Source organism: Copadichromis virginalis, linkage group LG15, assembly GCF_057382275.1.
Source record: "Copadichromis virginalis isolate Kocher_CV1m ecotype Utaka linkage group LG15, C_Virginalis_male_GT1.1, whole genome shotgun sequence".
NCBI classification, from domain to species: domain Eukaryota; kingdom Metazoa; phylum Chordata; class Actinopteri; order Cichliformes; family Cichlidae; genus Copadichromis; species Copadichromis virginalis.
This window is the reverse complement of record NC_140632.1, coordinates 21,026,947-21,050,174: the sequence shown is the minus strand read 5'-3', so window position 1 is coordinate 21,050,174 and position 23,228 is coordinate 21,026,947. Positions and strand designations below refer to the sequence as shown.

Below are 23,228 nucleotides of genomic sequence, written 5' to 3'. Positions count from 1 at the left end.
ACTGAGATCAAGCTGTTTGCTTCAGTCAAAAAACAAAACACTAACACATTGGTGAGGGTGAACCAAAGAATTGTGTTCACCAAATGACACCAGTAGTGATGTGAAAAAATGTTGCTCGGAGGAACACCAAGCTCAGTGCTGTTTAACACCCGTTAAGCAGCTGTAAACAAAGGGGCAGGGACTTGTGACTGTTTACATGCTGTCCTGCATATCGTCATCACACTGAATTAGTTTTCTAACAAGAAGAAATTTAAGAATCTTTTTTTTAAATCTCATGTTCTCCTCAATCGTCTCTCAGACCTTCCAGACAAAGGCTGTACAGAGGGCTCTGCAGCCTGCCTCGTCACACAAGATGGCTCATACAACATGGGTTTTCCTACCCAGCAGCTAGAGCTAATGACTGATGACAGGTACTTTCTTCATGTTTGTTTATGACAGTGAAGTTTGCAGGTATGGCTCTCCTGAAGCTTGTTTTTGGAGCTGTCTTCTAAGTCTGGTGCTTCAGGTTTAGAGTTGAAACTTGAAGTTAAATTCTAATCTTGGCAGTCTAAGAGGCAGTATATGCAGGAATAAAAGATTATCAGAAGGTCAAGAATGTGCAGATGTGCTATAGTCATGTTTTTAAATACATGTATGTGTTGACATAACCTTTGGTAAGTTTGAACACAGGTTAAGTCAGCACCGACTGGTTATATGAAAAAATAAACATGAAAAGAAGACCTTTTCTTAGTAGTTTTTCATACTTCTTGCACTTTTTCCTCTCCAGCTTGAGTTTACAGTATTCTTTAAGTGACGACTCGAATCCTCCAGCAATCTGTGGATCAAGCAAACCAGCAGTCAACATCACCTTCAGATGCCCATCAAGCAGGCATTTGGTAGGTTACGCTACAGTCTTCATGATGAATTGTTTGTTTCACTGCTTAAAATGTATTCATACTCATTGTTATCATTGTTATTATTGTTGTTGTTTTTTTGGGAGGGGGGGTGTTTTGTTTTTGTTTTTTTGCACAGCTAGCAGAATGAACCATAACCCCTAACTTTACTTAATTTTCACATTCACAGAGCAGCCCTCCTACGATGATAGCTAAGCCAAACTGCCATTACGAGGTGGAGTGGGTCACTGAATACGCTTGTCACAGAGACTATCTGGAGAGCCATACCTGCAAACTGACCAGCGAACAGCATGACATCTCCATAGACCTAACTCCTCTCACTTTAGCCTGTAAGTTTTTGTTCCTCTAAAACATCTTAAACAGCTTAAACAACCTTTTATAAGTTATTCCTTATAGTTGTATGAAGAATGAAATGTCAATGGGGGAACTATTAAAATCAAATGCAAATAAAAATAAAGTAGTAGTAAACCACACTCAGCTGATGTCAGATTAACATGACGAGTTATTAGCTTTACAAATGCTGCCATGTGACAAATACATCCTTGTTCCTCAAACTGGTTTCTACAATTAGAAAAATAAGGTTGTAACTATCAAAGGGCTGCTAGTAAAAACAAAACTGTCAGTTGCCTTAAGGCAGCTGTTGTTTATATAAATAAAACTGAATTAAATTGAAGAAGTGTAGTGTAAAAGCAAAATAAAGCTCAAACATTGTATTTAGTTTTTTGGCAGTTACACAAAACTTGTTTTACATATTTAACTGTCTCATGTTGCTGCTTTTTTTAGGCCCATTTAGAGGAAGTGACTTTATGACTAAATGGTGTATGAACCTCCTGGTTTTGTTAGAAATGTGAAAGGTTTTTCCACTCACTGCCACAGTCCATTTGAAGTCTGTGTGCCACGATGCAGTCTGCAGTTCGGGACAAAAGGATAGTTTCAAGTGAAAAACTTAAGGAAAAAGATGTTTTTCTCATATTTGTTTTCAGATCTCGGCCTGCTTCATTTTTTGGTGTGACTGTATAAACATTTTTCTTGTTCTTTAAATTGACAAACTGCTTATTTCAAATCAATGGCCATCAGTGATTTTCTTCCCCCCCCCCCCCCCCCTCCCTTTTTTTTTTTTTTATGGATAAGATAAAAAGGCATCACATTTTCTTTTGTACACTGCTCAAAAAATTAAAGGAAGCCTATTAAATGTCTGGAATATTGACCTACTCAAATAAGTAGCAGAGGGGGTTGCTAATCATATTTGATGTCATGAAATTAAGAATAGGTGTGCTGGGGGCAATACGGTGACAACCCCCAAAACAGGAATGGTTCTATAGGTGGAGAGCCCACTGACATTTTTCTCCCCTCATCTTTTCTGACTGTTTTTTCACTAGTTCAGCCTCCTCAATGATGGCACATCAATATGTACCATTGCCACTAGGTTTGTGTTTCCAGCACAGTTTCAAGAGCATAATAGAGATTCCAGGATATAGACAGTTACTCCAGGAGAGCTGGACAAAGCCATAGAAAGTCCTTAACCGATCAGCAGGATGAGTATCTGCTCCTTTGTGCAAGGGTAGAACAGGATGAGCTCTACTAGAGCCTTACAAAATGACCTCCAGCAGGTCACTGGAGTGAGATCTGATGAGTTTTTTGAGCGCTGTGCTGAGATGCAGCCAGTATGCTTCCTTCATTTTTAGCTTAATAGAAAAAGTGGAAAAACCTTAAGAGGCTTTGATATTCTTCAACATTTTCAGGGTCCAGGAAATTCAAACATAGGTTTTATTCGACGGTTATTTAAAAACAAAACAAAACACATATACCAGGTGTTCGCAAATTCTTACATTATGTCCTGTTTTGATCTTCCACATATTAAGCAACAGTTTGTACAGTTTAATAAGAGTTTTAGAAGAGCTGCCTCCAGCCTTAGCTAAGCTAACTATCATCTAGCTATATGTATTATATATGTATAAACAAACATTATACACATACATATATGTGTAGTTATCATGTTGTCAGAATTTTGATATTGAAAAGTAGTTATTGGTTCTGTTGATATTCCTAATAGGTAATGTGCAGTAAGATAAAAATCAGTAACATGTTGACTGAAACCTTCAAATGCTTTCTTGTGTTTGTAGCTTCGGATCATCCATACTATACACAGTCTGGGCCCAGTGGCACACCTGACAGCTACATCTACTACCTGAACATATGTGGTAGGGTTCCCACTCAGGAATGTGGTGACGGGCCGTTCATATCATCCTGCCAGGTGAAGAATGGCGAAGGAAGGAAGATTGTGGCTGGACAATATCAGAACCAGACATTACGGTAATTTCTGTGTGTTTGTGAAGTGTGTGTATAGGAGTATGGGTGTGGAATAGTCCACTGGCCGTGATCACTATTCGTCAGAGAATCACGAAATACAAAAGGATCAAAGATGGTTTTGAAAATAAGTTTTCTAATTTGATTTAATAAACTTGCTTGTTGAGATGTGTAAATTGTCAAAATGATATCCTGACATTGATCCATGAGCATGGAACTGTAGAGCAAATCTTGCTTTTCCAACCCCCTTACTTCCCCTTTCCATTGTTTTTCCTCCTCTTCAGTTATTCAGATGGAGATCTGACTCTGATCTATCCAGATGGCCTCAAATGCTCCTCTGGCTTTGAGAGAATGACCATCATCAACTTTCAGTGCAACAAGACTGCTTGTGAGTCAACTTGTTTCTGCTTTCTCACAGATGCTGAAATTCTTGGCACCACCTGGCAGTAGAATAAAAAACGGAGCGGACATATCTGTATAGTAAAAGAGTTACACGGTGTTCTGCCTTGTAAAACAAAGCAAATTGCACAGACAAGGCAAATAGGAGGTCAAACTCCAAAAAGGGAAATCGAAATAATATTTAGTTTTCATGAGCATCGTTGGAGTTGATCTCTAAGACAACTCTAATAAAATTCACATTCATAAAATAAATGCACAATTTCCATTTAAATAAATAAGAAATGATTGTAAGGCTCACCTTGTATAATTTGCACATTGTTCCTTTAATGTATAAATATGGAGTTTCAGGTGAAGTTCAGTCTTTATTAACTACTTCTATATTATTTGCCTTTAATTCTTGCAGCCCACGGCGGGCGAGGGAATCCAGTGTTTGCTGGGGAAACCGACTGCACTTATTATTTTAACTGGGATACGGCGTTTGCCTGCGTCAAAGAGAAGGAGGATCTGTTATGTCGGGTCACAGATGGCAACAAGCGTTATGACCTTTCACCCCTCACAAGATACCCAGGTGAGTTTTAACAGATCAGTTAAATTTTTCTTCCACTAATGGTTTTGCTTTTCCACCAAAAGCCTAGTTTTTGGCAGGTGGTGCCTTTTTAAATTCTTAATTTAGTGTTTAGCGGTGACTTGAGCACAATTTCTTCCCTGGTGCAACTTTTGGTGACTGTTAGGTTACATATGAGTGACACGGGATGATGATGATGAAATGACATAATATATCTTGGAAAATTAAAAGTATTGGGATTTATTATAATTTTTCATGTCGTTGTCGTGCAGTGATGTTGGTATTAAGTTTGGTTCAGATTGGCCGACCTGTTAAGGAGGAAATGGGGTACATAGCTACATAAATACATGTATATACCTAACTACAAATACCATATGCTTAAGTTTATTTACTCAGCATAAAGAATTTCTGTATTTCACTTTGAAAACTGTCGATCTAGCGTGTTTTGTCTCTTTAGGTTTACACACAATAATTTACTATGTGGTTCTAATTAAAATTATATTACTCTGTTTTCCCTGTTGCTTTTATTATAATTACTGTTAATTCACTTGGTTGTGCTCATAGCTTCTCATCGTAGCACCTGTTCAGTACCATGCTTTCAGGTGTGACTGAAAAATTAGGGGGAAAAAAAAACTTTTTTTTTTTTTTGTATGTTTGTTTTTTCTTTCTTGATTCAGAGTCAGAGGGCAGTGAGAACTGGGAGGTGGTGGATGATAAATCGTCAAAGGCAGACTCGCGTTACTACCTGAATGTTTGCCACAAAGTCATCCCTACAGGAAGGGCAGCTGGTTGTCCAGTGGATGCCGCCATGTGTGCCGTGGGTAAGAATGTCCACAAGGAGGGCGTTCTTAAAGATTAATCTGGTTGAATCTGAGTACTTTAATAGATTTGTTGACAAGTTATAGTATTTTGGTCCTCATGCATACTTCCCCCAATAAGTATGAGACAAACCGTATTTTTCTTGCAGTGAATATGACCATTGTGCTTTATGTATTGTCTCTTATTCAGATAAGAATAACAGAACTATCAGCCTGGGAAGCTTCCTCTCTTCTCCCCAGAAAACCAAAACTGGAAACGACATCAGGCTGGTGTATACTGATGGAAGTTTTTGCACCCAAAACAAGACAAGGATCAAAACTATCCTGACTCTCAAGTGCAAACCAGGTTTTTTTTTTTTAAACCCTCTTCTCCTCTGTTTTCTTAGTTATGTTTCTGCTACTTTTGACTCTTTTGCGTTTCTTTTTCCTGTACTCCTGCAGGAGATCTCGATAGTGCTCCTGTCCTTCTTGGCCTCTCATCTGATGAGTGTATTTATGAGTTGGAGTGGTACACAGCCGCCGCCTGCGTCCTCTCGAAGACGCAGGGAGACAACTGCAAGGTGGAGGACCCTCAAGCTGGTATGACACGCTCAGACAACTATAAAATATGTGTGGGCTTTTCCTCATTCGTTTTTAATTTGAGCAAGAAAAGGGATGGAAGAAAACAAGGTAGCAACAGGGTTAATAGAGGTTTTTAGGAAGGAGAAAATGGTATTTCTCAGCCACAAATCCATAAATAAGTTTCTGTGTAAGTTTTTCCTTGAAAGATAAAAGAGGGTAATCATGATCCTTCACGTCTCACTTGGAAATCTGATCGTATATCTTTCTGAGCTCTTAAAATTTATTTCCACTGGCTACAGTCATGATATAGTTTGTTTTGGCTGTGAACTGCTAGAAAATGGTACAATTAATCCCGCACTTATATTGAATTTAAAAAATGATAACAAACAGAAACACATTTGTAAAAGTGCAAAAATCAGACCCATAAATCAGATGACTGTCAACATCTCTGTAGAGTTACAGATTATAATAAACACTAACTGACTGCAGACTAAGTTGTAATTTTCTTCACTGATTCACACAGTAAAGCTCTTTAAAGATTTGCAAAGCAACTCTGGGCTAGTCTGCTTTACCTCAGTAGACAGTGAATGCATTGATCACTTTTGTTTCACCCAGTTGTCCTTTCCAAGCAGGAGAACATAGTGTTGTATTTGAAAAACACTGCTGTTTGTAAAAGTCGGGGTAAACCTCTGTCAGTCGATAAGATGACTTAATGCTGACGTTAATGTCTCGCACTGAATTCAGTTAAGTTTAAATTTAACAGCAGTGAATTGAGATTAACTGACTACTGATTTTAGCTCTAATTAACACTGTTGCCTTCAGTGGGGCGCACCTACTCTGTATTTGTCTGCCAGCGTCAACATTCTCAACACAATCTGACAGTCTGTGTCAAATACAGCTGATTGTGCTTTGCTGTCAAATATACTTTACATGTGGAAGAAATGAAGGACAGGCAAAAAAAATCACAATTCAAAGTTTTAAGTATTTCTTGATTTACAATTTTTTTTTTTTTTTTTTTTTTTTTTTTTTTTTAAAATCTGTTTTTTTTTTCATCATCTTCCAGACAATTCAGTTTAGAGCTCATTGCATATCTTGTAGTTTTTATGCAGTTTAAATGAACTGTTATAAAAGAAAATAAAGAAAACACCTGTTGTCTTCTGATACAGTGGGGCAAAAAAGTATTTAGTCAGCCACCGATTGTGCACGTTCCCCCACTTAAAATGATGACAGAGGTCAGTAATTTGCACCAGAGGTACACTTCAACTGTGAGAGACAGAATGTGAAAAAAAAAATCCATGAATTCACATGGTAGGATTTGTAAAGAATTTATTCGTAAATCAGGGTGGAAAATAAGTATTTGGTCACCTCAAACAAGGAAAATCTCTGGCTCTCACAGACCTGTAACGTCTTCTGTAAGAAGCTTTTCTGTCCCCCACTTGTTACCTGTATGAATGGCACCTGTTTGAACTCATCATCTGTATAAAAGACACCTGTCCACAGCCTCAAACAGTCAGACTCCAAACTCCGCCATGGCCAAGACCAAAGAGCTTTCGAAGGACACCAGGAAAAGTATTGTAGACCTGCACCAGACTGGGAAGAGTGAATCTACAATAGGCAAGCAGCTTGGTGTGAAAAAATCAACTGTGGGAGCAATCATCAGAAAATGGAAGACATACAAGACCACTGATAATCTCCCTCGATCTGGGGCTCCACGCAAGATCTCATCCCGTGGGGTCAAAATGATCATGAGAACGGTGAGCAAAGATCCCAGAACCACACGGGGGGACCTGGTGAATGACCTGCAGAGAGCTGGGACCAAAGTAACAAAGGTCGCCATCAGTAACACACTACAACGGCAGGGAATCAAATCCCGCAGTGCCAGACGTGTTCCGCTGCTGAAGCCAGTGCATGTCCAGGCCCGTCTGAAGTTTGCCAGAGAGCACATGGATGATACAGCAGAGGATTGGGAGAATGTCATGTGGTCAGATGAAACCAAAGTAGAACTTTTTGGTATAAACTCAACTCGTCATGTTTGGAGGAAGAAGAATACTGAGTTGCATCCCAAGAACACCATACCTACTGTGAAGCATGGGGGTGGAAACATCATGCTATGGGGCTGTTTTTCTGCCAAGGGGACAGGACGACTGATCCGTGTTAAGGACAGAATGAATGGGGCCATGTATCGTGAGATTCTGAGCCAAAACCTCCTTCCATCAGTGAGAACTTTGAAGATGAAACGAGGCTGGGTCTTCCAACATGACAATGATCCAAAACACACCGCCCGGGCAACAAAGGAGTGGCTCCGTAAGAAGCATTTGAAAGTCCTGGAGTGGCCTAGCCAGTCTCCAGACCTCAACCCCATAGAAAATCTGTGGAGGGAGTTGAAAGTCCGTGTTGCTCGGCGACAGCCCCAAAACATCACTGCTCTCGAGAAGATCTGCATGGAGGAATGGGCCAAAATACCAGCTACTGTGTGTGCAAACCTGGTAAAGACCTATAGTAAACGTTTGACCTCTGTTATTGCCAACAAAGGTTATGTTACAAAGTATTGAGTTGTATTTTTGTCATTGACCAAATACTTATTTTCCACCCTGATTTACGAATAAATTCTTTACAAATCCTACCATGTGGATTCATGGATTTTTTTTTTTTCACATTCTGTCTCTCACAGTTGAAGTGTACCTCTGGTGCAAATTACTGACCTCTGTCATCATTTTAGGTGGGGGAACTTGCACAATCGGTGGCTGACTAAATACTTTTTTGCCCCACTGTATATATAAATACAAAAAGGGGATAGAAAAGTGGATCTTGCTCCATTTAATATGTGATCGTTTTAAAAATTGATACTTCCAAATCCAAAATGAATTATGTTTTCTTAGCAATTAATTCCAGCTGTGTGCATCTGTCTGTGCATGTGTGTCCACATGCCAGGAATGACAAAATAATAATCTTGAAAAAGTTAATTAATAAAAAGTTATCTGATACCACCATGGTTTCACTACTCTTGCTCGATACTGCCACCTAGTGGAGAATGTAACACCTGTATCATGGTAGGTTACACGTGTGCCTTCTCACATGTTACTTTCATGATGGCAAACCAGGAAGAAAAAAAACCTGTGGTTGCCTTTTTCTTGTCTCTTTACTTTAAATCCTCTTGTTAACCTCTAACTAACCTTAGCTTCTCCACAGGCTTCTCTTTCGACTTGTCGCCTCTCTCCAAGCCTCATGGTGGTTTTTACAACCTGACTAAAGGCATCTATCAGTATTACATCAACGTCTGTGGTCCAGTCAGTGTTTCGTCGTGTCCTGAGAAGGCCGGCGCATGCCAGGTGGAAAAGAAGTAAGACTACAGGCTACAAACATGCAAGAAGAATCGCACTTCTTTATTCTGTTCTGCCCCACTTTCTCAACTTTCACTCCACTTTTAAGCACTTTTAAAAACAACCGTGCTTAAAAAAATGAAGTGACGTGAATTTTCTCACAAATCTGAGAAATCAATGTAAATTATCCCTGAAGTATTCGTAGTGTGCTTTTGCTGTGTTACCTTAGTTTGCTAATTTTAATACCAATTGGATCAAGAATTCAATAATAATCTGCCTCCATCTGATTGCACTGCAAATTCCTGCTGTATTGAAGGTGTAGTGGAAAGAAGAGGGATAAAGCGTCACGCGTTGTGCAACAATGTATTTAGTTTAGGATCTATATTTTTTTTGGAAGCCTAAGTTAAGCATTCCTTCTATCAATCTGCATTTTGTACATTATACTGGTCATTTTACATCCCAACACACAACATTGTGTGTAAAAAGTTTAGGTCAATATTGAATAACACACTCATTATTAAATTAAAGATCCTGAAACCGAGTGATTTAAATACACTCAGCAATGAAGAAACATGAATAAATTACATCATATTTTTTCTTTAGTTTTTGGAGTCTTGGGGAACAGAACTCCCGCCTGTCGTACTACGATGGGCTGATTCAGCTGAACTACAGTAACGGCACCCCATACAACAACGAAGAGCACACTCCCAGATCTACGCTCATCTCTTTCCTCTGTGACCCACAAATTGGACCAGGAAACCCAGAATTCCAGGTAAAATCCTCCCTACCTCTTTGTCAGATTGTTTAAACAGTGTTTGACGTATTTTGTGTCTCCTGTATGATTTGTATATAAACATCTGTTTGTTAAAATCTTCGTTCAGATAGAAGACAAGTACACGTACAACTTCCGCTGGTATACCTCCTACGCGTGCCCTGAAAGACCCCATGAGTGTTTGGTGACCGATCCAGACACACTGGAACAGTATGACTTATCCAGGTAATGCTTTTAAAAAGCATTGTGCAGCAACTGCTTTACCAGTGTCTAAATCCAAGGCCATGAAAATAAGTACATCCAGTCCAGCACTGAATTGTTGCCAATCTGCTGTCCTCCTCGTCAAGCTTTTCTTCTTCAATTTCAGCCTGTCACACACCACCTCCAACTGGCAGGTGATGGACTTATCCGACAGCAATAATCTGAAGAAGTATTACATCAACGTATGCCGCCCCATCAGCCCTGTACATGGCTGCGACCGCGATGCATCCATCTGCGAGATGAAATATGTAACCAAACAGGTCTGTAACATTAAACACCTCCACTGAATCAGAGAGATGCGACATTACTGAGGAAGAACACACAGCTCATGTCAGTCTTCTGGTGAATACCAAACTTTCCCTGGTGGAGACCAGACGGTGAACTGCAGTAACACAAAGCATAGCTTGAGTATCATCCTCAAAACACCTTGTCAAAATCAGAATCTGGACACCAGTGAGTCCAGCCATACACCCCTTTGCCAACTCTGATTGGGTAGTCGAGGCCTGGATGGGATGCGTTTTTCAAAGGTCTTGAGGCAAATTTGACTTTGAATCTTTTCTCATTGCATTGAAATCTTGTGTATATATAGCCTGACCAGAAGGACTGTGAAACTGACTTGAAAGGGGGCCTTGTTGCAAATCCACTTCGGGTTTATGATTGATTGTGTTAATTTTTCTTGCTGGTTTTAGAGAATTGTGACTATACCACTATGGGCCAGATTTACTAATGTATTGCTCATGAAAAAAGAACTATCTGTATTTGCAAAGAGAACAGTGAGAGGTATGACTTTACCACTGGTTAAAGGAATTCAACCAAGAAGCAGTTTGCAGAGTGGACTGATTTGAACTTTAAATTTGTCTGGCTTTGTCTCTAACTACCATCCCTACATGTGTAATTGACAGTTACAGTCAACTCTGACAACAGAGCTGGCAACAACAAATTCCTCTTTTTCCATCATATAATTTATATTACAGTTGACAGAAACGATAATACTTATTTTGCTACACTATTTTTAATATGTTAATATTTATTGATTAGTCTAGTGTGCCTTTAGAGATGGAAAGATCTGGACATGAATATAGGCGTACCAAACATTTAATAACCCAGAAGAAAGTGACACAAAATATGATTTGCTATATTTTTGTAAACAAAGTCATTCGGCAAATGTTTTTTCTGTGTTGTTGCTGCTCTTTTTTTATTTTTTAATATTGCTTCCACCCATTTTATAATAACATGCTCAGGGTGAACATTTGAATAAGAATCTCAAAGTAACTGCAGAGTGTAACTGGTGTCTGATACTCAATTATTCACCTCTTCCCTCCTGCCTCCCCTCAGGGCTCTGTAGAGGAGGAGGTGTCAGTCAGTAACATGGGCATTTCAAAGCGAGGGCCGATCATCGAAGCACGGGACCGCCTTATGCTGGAGTTCACAGATGGCTCTGCCTGTGATTCGGACGGTCAGAAACTCTCGTATACAACGCGCATTCACCTGGTCTGCTCCAGAGGGACTCTCGTGAGTAAATGCAGTTTTGAGAAGAGAATGGCTTGTTGGCTGTCTACAGTGGTGGTTTGAGTGTAACAATGTTTGCACTCCGCACTATTCAGGTTAAGGGACCGCGATTCCTGATGTACCAGAACTGCACTGCCACCTTTATGTGGGAGACCAATGCAGCCTGTGCCATCAGAACCATCACAAACAATGTAAGTGTACTTGCATGGATCTTAAGTCTTAATTTGACTTAATTGTAATTGATACACTGTGGTAAACTTAATAAAATACTTGAAATGGTTGTAATCTGTGTGGGGTTTTTGGGTTGGTTTTTTTTTTTTTGGCATATCAGACATGTGCTGTGGTGGACCCCAACACTGGCTTTGAGTACAACCTAACGCCTTTGGCTTCCAAGACCGGATACAATACAAGTGGGAATGGCAAGAAATTCCTGGTAAGACACTTCAACAATATTCTGCCAGCATACATAATTTCTGCAAATTATAGCTCTCAAGTGTTGCATAGAAGTGTCGCAGTGCTATGGAAAACATTACATTTTTGCATTTCAAGTGATATTTTCCAAATGGTTGTATTAAATTCTAATCAAATAAAGCATTGTGAGGAGGGAATTTAATTGCCAGCCGTGTAGGGTAACGATTAGAGCTATATAGCGCATTACGTAGCACTAAAACATGGCAGATGAAGCTTTCTGATTGTAGTTCATGAAACTTCAGAATAAGATGAAAAATGTTTATTGTCCTTATTTAGTTTATTTTAAAAAATGTGAAAGTATGAAACAATGTTTTTCTTTTAAATGCTACTAAAAAGGGTAATGAATTATATTAACGGATAAACCTTATGAATGCAGACTGATGAAAGAACAGTTTCAGCTTTAAAATGATTGCACATCATTTAACTTTGGGTGTAACTAGCACTTTTTTCTTCTTCTTTTAATTTTTTAACCTCTGCAGAGGTTTCTTCCTGTTGAAAGGGACGTTTTCTTTCTCTCTGTCGCCAAAGTGCTTGCTCATTAGAGGTTGTCTAACTGTTGGGGGTTTTTCTGTATTATTGCAGGGCCTTTACAATATAAAATGATTTGGTGCTATATAAATAAAATTGAATTTAACATTTTAAATAAAAATATAACCTATAAAAAAACAAACAAAAAACATTAAAACTATAAAACGTAAACACCAACATTTATAAGCTTTGGCAGGCAAGTGACTAAAATGATCCAAAATATTGTCTTTATACTGCTGATTTACCTGTTGTTGTTTTGTATTCTTTTTAGTTTTTGAATTGGATGTGTGATGCTGGACTACATCATTCGATTGTGTATTCACAGACTTTGTCGTTAAGATGTTTACTTATTATATGGTATGAAATATCGCATAAAGCACACAAACTCAAAGTGGTATCCCACCTACCTGCAGGTAAACATCTGCTCAGATGTAGCTGAATGTGGTCAGGGAATGGCCGGCTGTGAGCTGGAGAACGAGCACCCCATCAGCCCTGTGGGGGAGGAGAAGACCCTCCAGTATTCAACTGACGGCATCCTCCAACTAACATACAGGGGACCTGTTGACGTTCCAACAGGTAGCAAAAGCACAATAGAAAATGTACAGAATAAAGCAGTTCACGCTGGATCTTGAAATGTGTCACACAGTGAGATCTGATGATGGACATGGCCAAGTGTCCATTCATTTTGTATTTTGATCAAACAACACTATGGTTATAAACAAAAATACTGATGCTATTTTTACGTTACAGTGGTGCACTTTTTGTGACTTTCCTCCATTTTTTTAATTTTTTTTTTAATTTTTTTTTTGCTTTTTCATCAGCAACTCGGGACACCTTCCGGATTAATTTTGTGTGTGATCCAAAGTCTTACCCTGGATCCTTAAAACTGGTGCGAGAGGACATGAGTACTTCCCCTAAGCATGTGGTCCATGACGTCCTCTTTGAGTTCTCCACCGCTTTGGCCTGCATGCCTGCTCCAGTTGACTGCAGGATCACAGGTTTGGACACACACACACACAAATTATCATGGCTTCTTTTTTTTCAGGTGTCCCTTTTTTTAGAATTTGTTAGATTACAAAAAAGTTTACTAACTTGAACATGTCTTCATTAATTAATGAATAAATCTGATTTATTTTTTTCACTTCTAGATTTGCATGGTAATGAGTATGACCTGAGTCACCTGATCCGGGATGAAGATGACTACCCGTGGAATCCCATAAACACAGATTCAGGCACATCAAGGAGGTTTTATATCAACGTCTGCAAACCCCTCCCACGTGTAGATGAGTGTCCAGGTGAGAAATTAACAGGTTTAGATAGACATAAGAGGATTTGACGTTGACGAGGATTTGACACAACTAGGGCTGCAACTATTCATTGATTATTTTTGAATAATTTGTTTATAAAAAATTCTCGATACGAAGTCTTCGATGCTTTGTTTGAGGCACGGCTCCGTAGCTCGCCATTGTCACCATGGAAATGCTAATGTGAGCGTTTCACCCACATTTGCGACTAAAGCAGACGTGCAATGCAAACATGTTTAGAGCAGCTAGTGAATAAAAATTCTGACAACATTAAGCCCACAGAGGGTGCAGTTTTAAACAGAAACACCAACAACAGCAGCGGAGACTATGACGTTGGCACAGTTTAATGTGAAACCAGAGTCTGTTTACACACTGCAAAGAGACTGAGCCAGTGCTGAGAAGATGAGCGCAGGTAGAGTTAAAGAACACGTGTTTCTAGCGCCCAAAAAAGCTGCTGTTCTGGTGACCACCATTTAAACTTTTACTTTTACCAAAGCCCCTGATCAGCAAACTCCAATGTGAAGAAGACAAGCAAACTTTGTATCTGCTCCTTCCACAGCCATTTGTTTTAAACAGCGAAAAATCAGCAGTAAGCCTCCAGAAGTTGTATTAAAATATGCAGATGAACTGTTAACCTAGTCTGATACCACATTTAAACTGTACAGGTTGCTGGTTAACTGATTTGCCTTCATTTACAATTTATTGTTATAAAATACACCCAGTTAAGTCTGACATATGTTTTTTGATAGTCTTACTTCATTTACTTGGTGTAAATAAGCAGAGCAGAGAATAAGAAGAGTCTTCCATTGGAGATCGGTGATTAATATTGCTTTGAGTGGAACGGGTTAATGAACCCTAACTGATGCAGTGAGTAGCTTCTCTCTTTGTAAACAACCACGTTGCCATTCTGTGGGCGTAGAAGAGATTTTTCTCCGTTTCACAAGGGTCAAATTATTGGCCTGCATCAAGCAAAGAAAAAACGAAGAATATGAAACTACAGAAACTCGTTTAGAAACTGTGCAATGCATTTATGAAAATCTGTAACCAAAGTGGGGAAATGGAATCTGAGGAACTGATGCGGTCCAATTTAAAAAAAAAAAAAAAAAAAAAAACCAAAAAAAAAACAAATAATTAATAGAAATCAACATTTGAAATCACAGCTATGTTTAACATTCAGAGAGCACTTCTACTTACAAAGTCAATGACCAAGTTTTTCCACAAATGGAAAAAGCTTTATGCAGCTGTCTGACTTTTCCATCATCAATACAAGTTCTTAACATTTAATTCAGTTCTGGATGTAAATAAATGTTGTGATGTTTATAAAAATGATCTCATAGCAAATGCATGTTGTCATCAAAGCTAAATAAAAATATGAATGACTTTTTTTTGTTTTTGTTTTTTGGAAAGGCATTTTCCTAAATGCTAGACTGTAAGGATGGCATGGGATATTACTGGAAAAATGCAGGCAAATAGTTAGAGTATAACATTTTGTATTGTCTGCAGTGGGCTTTTTGGGATCCTGCGTTGTCATTGATGGCAAAGGATACAACCTGGGATACATCCAGTCCAGCCCACAGGCAGCAGAAGATGGCTCCATCAGCGTGGTGTACCAGAATGGAGACAAATGCGGGTCTTCGTCCCAGTACTCAACTCGCATCATCTTTCAGTGTGATGAAAACCCGGTGAGTGTTTTTAGACTCTTGAACTAACCCAGTCATAATGTTCACAAGATGACTATTTGATATTATTATAATATAAATGTTTTAGTTGTGTGGATCAGATTTGGTAGGAAAAATGTGATGTTTATTTTCTAGTTTCTAACTGCGATAGAGGCTAAGTGAGAAAACGTGTACTGTTTATTTTAGTGCTTTCTTCAGTAGCACTGTTAGACTTTAACTCACTAACTGAAAGCTACATTTTATGGTTACTTTGTTACCAAAAATACATAAAATAAGTTCCCCTTGAGGTATTTGCAAATGGATTTCATGATAGAGGCATACCTTCATTTTATTTGTTTGAGATGTGTACCGAATTAATCTCTGAATACCTTTTGTAGCTTTTTCTGGTCTTGTCTGTTTTAGGCAAATCACAAATAAAAATTCATTTTTGTCTTTTAAATGTTGCATGTTCAACTCCAGTAGCAATTTCTTTTAATCTAAATTTTGATTATTTGTGTCCATTTGTAATTACTTCAAGGGCTCTCCCATGTTTGACCGTATAGATGGTTGTGAATATGTCTTCATCTGGCGGACGTCCGAGGCCTGCCCTATCAGGAAGTCACAAGGTAAAAACGTCTGTGACAGTGGACAGAAACTGTTCCTTAAGGTTAAACATAGAGACAAAATCTGTACATTTTAGCATTTGATCCACCATGGAAATGGACAATAAATTATCCGAACTTTCCCTCATAGGTACTGACTGTCGAGTTCGTGACCCTAAGAGTGGCTATGAATTTGATCTGAGCTCTCTGAAGGGTAGAGATTACTTCCTAAATGCTGCCAAGTACACTTACTATCTTTCAATTTGCGGCGGACTCCAAAAAGATGTTTGCACCCACAAAAAGACAGAAGGTGAAACTGTCTCCTCCTGCCAAGTTGCCGGAGGAAAACATAAGATCGCAGGTATGAAAAGACAGATTAAACATTACACTGTATAAGAAACTCTGTCATTTTTACAGTACTCGTGTTTTTAAATTTTCGCTCGTGTGAACACAGGAATGGCAAACCAGGTGCTAACTTATGTTGGAGACCAGATCATCCTGAACTACACCAGTGGAGAGATCTGCCATAAAGTTTATGAGAGGTCTACCAATATCTACTTCTCCTGCAACCCTGACAGGAATCCTGTAAGTTTAACACACACAGAAATTCTGCTCCTCCTATGTAGCTTTGAAGGGGTTGTTAACAGAGAGCAACAGATCAGATATCTGTAAGACTGACTGGTGACTGAGTGACAGTTTTGCACTTGGAGATTTGTGGTTGAAAGAATCATCCTGTGGTTTGTCTCCACATAAATGACCACTGTGTTTCAGGGCCTGCCTTCTGCACACATTACTGTTAGTTGCAGAATTGATCTCTGAATAGATAAAAAATATAAACAAGATGTATACGAAATAAAAAAATTAACATCTCTCTGATTCCTTTTTTTTTTTTTTTTTTTTTTTAACACATAATGTTGGGCCGTTATTTTTCACAACACACAGAGGTCTTCTAAGCTCTTAAGCAATTGTGTCTAATGCTACTTCACTTTTTCAGGGAGAACCGGAGTATATTAGGGAGACTCCAGACTGCACCTATTTGTTCAACTGGCCCACTGCACTGGCCTGTGTCCCAGTCAAGACCACCAGCTGCTCTTACAAGTAAGTCGTCCTCGTGTCATTATTGCCTTCCAATTTTATGTTCTAAAAGATAAGGGTGTGTGTGTGTGTGTGTGTTTGTGTGAGAGTGTATGTGTTTGTGTGAGAGTGTATGTGTTTGTGTTTGGGGGTGTGTGTTTGTGACCTCCTGCTCACCAAAAGGATCATAAAAGCAGGAAGATTACTAAGCAACAAACAGAACCCTCACATAGATCCCTACAATAAAACACTTCAGCCTCCCCCAGCAACAAACTGGCTGGAGAGGTGACAAAGGAACATCTTTGATCCTACAGTTTGAACTAAGACTTACAAATTTAAGTAACACAATGACAACATTTAACAATTTGACTCCAACACACGGACTTCTTTTTTTCTTATAGTGTATGTAGTTTGTGTAACTTAGTAGAATTTAATTATCATTTACAGAAAGGACCACAGTCCAGAATTTTCTCCTTTTTTCCTTTTCTCTTGTCAGTGATGATCAGGGTCGCTCGTACGACCTCTCACCTCTGGCTATGGACTCTGGGAACTGGGAGGCGGAACTTCCCACTGGGGACACGAATAAACAGTATTACATTAACGTCTGTAGGTCGCTGGTGAAGCAGAAAGGTTGGTGTAAAGGATACAGTAATGTCATTACATCTACCTCTGGTTTAGAGTTTAAATATAATTCTGGCCCAAATTTCTATGTCTTGAAATCCACTGAAAATCCTTCTCCTTGCTACAGACCCATGGAAGTGTCCCTCCACTGCAGCGTCATGCCTGAAGGTTGGAGATGAATATTGGAGTCTGGGTCAGGTCCATTCTGGTCCTACGTGGGACGGAAATGTCCTAATGCTGCAGTACACCAGCGGCCAGGCTTGTTCAAATGGAAGCCGCAACAGGATCAGTATCATCCGCTTCCAGTGTGACAAAAACAAAGTGGTAAGAACTGTACTCAAAAGATGGTCAGCTAAAATGTTTGATGGCAGTCAGGCTGTAAAACATGCAGTAAACAGTTTGTTGAGCATCAAATGGCTTTCTAAACCACACGTGAGGGGGAATGTAGGATCCATGTAGAAGAGGCTCACTGCTTTTCCCCCGTAGGGTCTAAATTTGAGTTATTTTAAAATATAAAAAAAAATAAAAAACATGTATTTATATGCCCCACATAGAACTCTCGGCCTACTCTGATCTCTGACATTGAAGACTGTGTGTACACCTTCATGTGGAAAACAGCTGCTGCCTGCCCTCTAAATAGTGTCCAGCATGACAACTGCAGAGTCACCAACCCTGCTACAGGTCAGAAACACACACTTTCTCCTCATATCATCTTTGTTTATTTTGATATACCTGCTGGAGTAATAAAAGGAGAATGTTATGGTAATATGCATTTAAATTTAAGTTCTCAAAAAGCATCTGCTTTCCCTTTTTATTCCTCTTTATGTCTGCTGATCTCTGGTATTCTCTTAAGAGTGTGTAAAGATGTGCACAAGTTAAATATCTATTTCTAAATAGCCGCAGTGCTAAACCATGACATCTTCCATAGGTCATTTATTTGACCTGAACCCCTTGAAGAAGGATGAGGGTTACACTGTGCACCATCATAAGGACCAGAAGATGGTGTTCCGCATGAACATCTGTGGATCTGTGGCCAACACTGGTTGCAGCCCTGACACTGGTACGTCACTGCAATCGGCGAGTTGTTAATTTAGCCGCACCACATTTCTGGATTATATTAGCCAATTTCTCATTACAAAAAATGAAAGATCTACCAAGTTGAGAAGTATACTTGGATTATTTTAATTCTATGAATTGTGAAAAATCAGCAGTGGTGGTAGCTTTTATTTGGTATGCTGCTTCACATATTTCTCTGGTCTAGGGCCTCTCTGAGTTGAATATTATACAATTTGGCGCAGCAGATAAATTTGACTCTGTTGTGCAATCATGTCGATGGAAGTCTAGCAGATCATTTCTCTTCAGTCACTGAGACGATCAGAGGTCTCTGTTATGTCATCATTGAATCAGAGTGTATACAGGAGTCACTTTCAGGCAATCGGTTCTGCTTTTAACCAGTCAGTTACTTTATAAAGAAAACAAAGTGCCTCTGTAGTTAGGAGAGATTGCTTCCTTCAACTTTAATCTGGTTACTGTTTAGTCTTGATAGATATTCAGAAACTTTATGAAACGCCAAGAACGTCATAACTGTTTGTCTGCAACACAAGCAACGACTGAAACCCAAACAGACACTTGAATTTCCAGGTTCTCTCAAATTATTGACCGCTCGCTTACCAGAGAGTTAAAAAATGGTCTGGATTTGTAACTTATGATGGCTATGCTAAGAATGTTTAATCAGCATCAGATACACAGTGGGAGAGAATAATATGTGGCAATACAAGTGCAGTAAGGTCATGGTTCGAATGCTCAACAATGGGATATATTTGCAGTCCTGAAAAAAATACTATTAATTAAAAAGTAATAATAAAAATGAATCCCAGAGTCTGAGCTGAATTTGATCACTCACTCGCTAAGAAATATAAATATTTCCCAAAAAACTTTGAGCGTTCTGCAGATTTCCAGCTGGTAGAACAGATCTATGGAATATTTATATTTTTGTGTTTTACATTTAAAGCTTTCTGAATGATCTCCATGAATATGTGTTATAGCTGTGTGCATTAAGGAAGGCAGTGATGTGGTCAGTGGTGGTAAGGTGAGCAATAAGCTCTCATACAAGGACCATGTTCTGGAGCTCACCTATGAAGAAGGAAGTCCATGCCCTGCAAACCGTAGCCTCACCCACAGCACCGTCATCAGCTTCATCTGCAGGTACATTTTCCTCCATTTGCATCTTAATTTTCATCTATAACTACGTCAAGCATAGAGCATTCTCAGGAATCACATTTTCTCAAACCTGCGTTGTTCAGGAATAGCAAACTGAGATTTAAAGTGCCCCTTAAGAGAAAATTCATACCTGTATACATCGTGATACTGTGTGTCATTTGTTTCCTCCAATTTTCCTAAATATAAAACTAACTTGAATTAATCCTTTATTTCAGAATCTGGTAGTGATGGAAAAGCTAGTGTGAGAGCTTTATTGATGAAGTAGTGCTTCATCTTTTAAATAAGAGTAAACTCACTACAAGTATTTACAGATTTGTTAAACGCCTTTTTAATGCAACCTTGGTGATTTTAATATATTTATTTAGAATAAACGAGTGAATGTTGTTTGTTTGTTTGAATGTTTTGTGTTTGTGCAGGCCAGCTAGCATGAGCTCAGCCCCCTCAGAGCCAGTGCTGATTGGCTCAAACACTGAAACGTGCACGCACTTCTTCGCTTTCCACACACCGTTGGTTTGTGAGCAGCCTGTAAGTATGTTTGTGTGAGAGAAGACTCACCAGTCCATCACAGGTGGAAAAGGAATGTACTTTTGTAATAAGATTTAAAAATAAATAAAGTTAGTGTTTTCCCTTGTAGTAAATTAAGTAGAAAAGTGCTGTATAAAAACTACTCCAGCTCCCATGAGTACTCAAAGCGCTTGTCTCATTCACCCATTCATACAAGCACCTTAAGTGCTTTCTAGCTAACAATTAGCACACCAATGGATGCAACAGAATGAACCTTGGTGTCACTACCTGCACACATGCAGACCCCAACCTTCAGATTAGTAGACGACCTGCTCTACGGCCTGAGCTACAGCCTCACAGCTGATGAAAAATCATAAATGATTATAGCGTGTTTGTGTTTGCTGTGATATAACCAGCTGCTTACTGTTCACTGCACAGATGAGGGAGAAAATTGTTTAGACAGAAAGACTGCATACAGTCAATACAGCCTGTTGTTGCAGTGCTTCCTTTATGTTGAAAAGCTGTTTTGACATACTGCAGTTCAGTTGGAAAACAGGGTGTGCTCTTTCCTAATATGGCACATAATTTCCCAGAGAGAAGCAAACTTAAGTTAACAGAGGCAGACAGGTCACCTGAAGTCAGCTTCTTAGTCATCAAAGGAGCGGGGAATGTCCAATGATAAGCAGATGTCCCTGAAGCTTTTGTGTAGTCTCTAAAAGTTTGGTAACATTAGAAAATAAACATGGTTGAACTCCTGGACTCTAAAGTTGTAATTGTTTGATGGCTCATGACTTGCAGTACAGTTTTGTGCTCTAAAAAGGGATTTTTCTTTTCTGCTTTTCCTTTAATAAAAAGGTAACTTGTTCAGTCCAGAACGGCTCTGCTCTCATAGACCTGACTCCTCTGATTCATGTCAGCGGATACTACACAGCAACAGGTCAGTGAGACACAGGTTCACCTCTCACACCTATAGATATAGCAGAGTTGCATCATTTTGAGTTAAAATGACGAGTCCCTGTACAACAATATGCACTGTGTCAGTCCTTAACAGTCTGCATGTTCCTCCTTTGAGAATAGATGATGACATTGACCCGGATAACCCAGACTTCTACGTCAACATCTGCCAGCCTCTAAACCCCATCCCTGGGGTCAACTGCCCACCTGGAGCCGCTGTCTGCATGGATCCAAATGACGGACCACCTGTGGTGAGTTCTTTGACAAATGCTGTCCTTTACACTATTTAAAAAAAAAAAAAAAAAAAAAAAAAGTTTAATTGCTTTGATCTGCCTTACCAAGGCAGTGACATCACAAGGACTTAATGTTAATAAAATAATAATTTTCATTATTGTCTCTTGAAGGAAATTGGTCGCACCACCCGTGGTCCAGAGCTCAACAAATTAACAAGGGAGGTATCCATCACCTACAACAGCTCAACAAAGTGTGCTTTGGACCCTCTACAGAACTACACTTCAACCATTGTCTTTACCTGCCGGAGAGGCCTCGAGCTGGTCAGCAGAGCTATATAATAAGAGTATTTTACTTTTTGCCTGTTCTCTTTATCCTGGTTATTTTTTAACTACTTTCTATCTCTGAACAGGGCTCTCCGCAAATGCTGAGGCTGCAGGGCTGCGTCTATTTCTTTGAGTGGGCAACCCCGATAGTCTGTTCAGATGCCACTAACATCAGCGGCTGCCAGCTTACTGACTCTCAGCTCCAGTTTACATTTGACCTGTCAAACCTCTCCAAGGAAGTCCAGGTGAGCTGATGATATACTGAACACTTTCTAACCAAAGGAAGTCTATTTGATTCAAAAGTTTCACTGTAACAGAAATATTCTTTGTTTAGAAGCATAGGAAGGTCAGAGCTCTGTGTGTATGTCTAGGTAAACGGGAACTCGGGTACGTATCACATCAAAGTCTGCGGCTCAGTGGAAGTACCGGCCTGTGAGCAGAGTGCAGTGTGCCACGTTTCTGGTTCAGACAAGTTGGGGTTATCATTTGGCATCAGTAAAGCCATGACAATGGACTTCAAACACGAAGAGCAGGCTGTGCTGATGCAGTATGGTGGAGGATATCCCTGCGCACTAGGTAAAGTCTTCTGTAATTAGTAAAACTCTTATAGCTAGCTCAAAAACAAGGTATGATGTTAATGGGAAAAATGCTTCAAAAGAAAAAACTGAAAGAAAATGACGTTTTATTGTTCACAGCCTCAAAATATACACAATATGTCATACAAATTCGCAATAATGATATTAGTATTTATTTAAGAAAAATGACTGAACAGCATTTTTATTGGTCACCGCAGCTTGCAAATAGCAGCATTTATCAGAAGAAACAAATTAAGGAAGTTTTCCCTGCATGTTCTCCCTGCGTTTGCATGTGTTCTCTGTGGGTAGTCCAGCTTCCTTCCTTCAGTTGCTGAGTATTTTGAGGAGTTGATGTGAGAGGTTTGTTTCTTTTAGACATAAGCTGGGACATGGCAACACGAAAGCTGGGTAATAAGAAAATAAGCACACAAAAAAATATGATGGCTACTATAAAATATGAACTTTAACGTTGGTATTTTTTTATTTTAACTTCTAACTGCAGTTGTCACTATCAGTGGTCCAAAGCACAGATAAAAGTTTTACAGAATAGCTAATCTTGTGTTGTGTCAGCAGTGCAACACACATGAAGGAAAGTAATGATAAATTTTGTATAGGTGCAATATTTCTGATTAGAGCAATGCTTAGATGCACTTGTGAAAAGATTAAACTCTTTCTTTCTTCATGCATGGCGAAAACATTTTTATGTGTTTTAGCAGTCAGATTTAGTTTGTTTACTTTTAGAGAAATGACTTATA

The 23,228-nt window shown here is 39.1% G+C and overlaps 1 protein-coding gene across 2 annotated transcripts in view; it reads left to right on the top strand.

Annotated features, from left to right (window-relative positions):
* Positions 1-23,228, top strand: part of igf2r (insulin-like growth factor 2 receptor) — a 49,010-nt gene that overhangs the window by 17,218 nt on the left and 8,564 nt on the right. For both annotated transcript variants that reach the window (XM_085432408.1, XM_085432407.1), the window contains exons 6-40: positions 299-410; positions 767-875; positions 1,063-1,222; positions 3,017-3,206; positions 3,485-3,588; positions 4,003-4,167; positions 4,842-4,985; positions 5,173-5,328; positions 5,424-5,561; positions 8,733-8,883; positions 9,467-9,635; positions 9,745-9,860; positions 10,003-10,156; positions 11,232-11,408; positions 11,501-11,596; positions 11,737-11,838; positions 12,818-12,980; positions 13,226-13,402; positions 13,553-13,699; positions 15,212-15,390; positions 15,905-15,992; positions 16,120-16,329; positions 16,423-16,553; positions 16,963-17,066; positions 17,539-17,672; positions 17,791-17,987; positions 18,218-18,344; positions 18,592-18,723; positions 19,709-19,868; positions 20,300-20,408; positions 21,243-21,324; positions 21,465-21,592; positions 21,746-21,895; positions 21,985-22,143; positions 22,270-22,474. In XM_085432408.1, the coding sequence (XP_085288534.1) occupies positions 299-410; positions 767-875; positions 1,063-1,222; positions 3,017-3,206; positions 3,485-3,588; positions 4,003-4,167; positions 4,842-4,985; positions 5,173-5,328; positions 5,424-5,561; positions 8,733-8,883; positions 9,467-9,635; positions 9,745-9,860; positions 10,003-10,156; positions 11,232-11,408; positions 11,501-11,596; positions 11,737-11,838; positions 12,818-12,980; positions 13,226-13,402; positions 13,553-13,699; positions 15,212-15,390; positions 15,905-15,992; positions 16,120-16,329; positions 16,423-16,553; positions 16,963-17,066; positions 17,539-17,672; positions 17,791-17,987; positions 18,218-18,344; positions 18,592-18,723; positions 19,709-19,868; positions 20,300-20,408; positions 21,243-21,324; positions 21,465-21,592; positions 21,746-21,895; positions 21,985-22,143; positions 22,270-22,474 (5,025 nt within the window). The remainder of the gene's footprint in view (positions 1-298; positions 411-766; positions 876-1,062; positions 1,223-3,016; positions 3,207-3,484; positions 3,589-4,002; positions 4,168-4,841; positions 4,986-5,172; positions 5,329-5,423; positions 5,562-8,732; positions 8,884-9,466; positions 9,636-9,744; positions 9,861-10,002; positions 10,157-11,231; positions 11,409-11,500; positions 11,597-11,736; positions 11,839-12,817; positions 12,981-13,225; positions 13,403-13,552; positions 13,700-15,211; positions 15,391-15,904; positions 15,993-16,119; positions 16,330-16,422; positions 16,554-16,962; positions 17,067-17,538; positions 17,673-17,790; positions 17,988-18,217; positions 18,345-18,591; positions 18,724-19,708; positions 19,869-20,299; positions 20,409-21,242; positions 21,325-21,464; positions 21,593-21,745; positions 21,896-21,984; positions 22,144-22,269; positions 22,475-23,228) is intronic.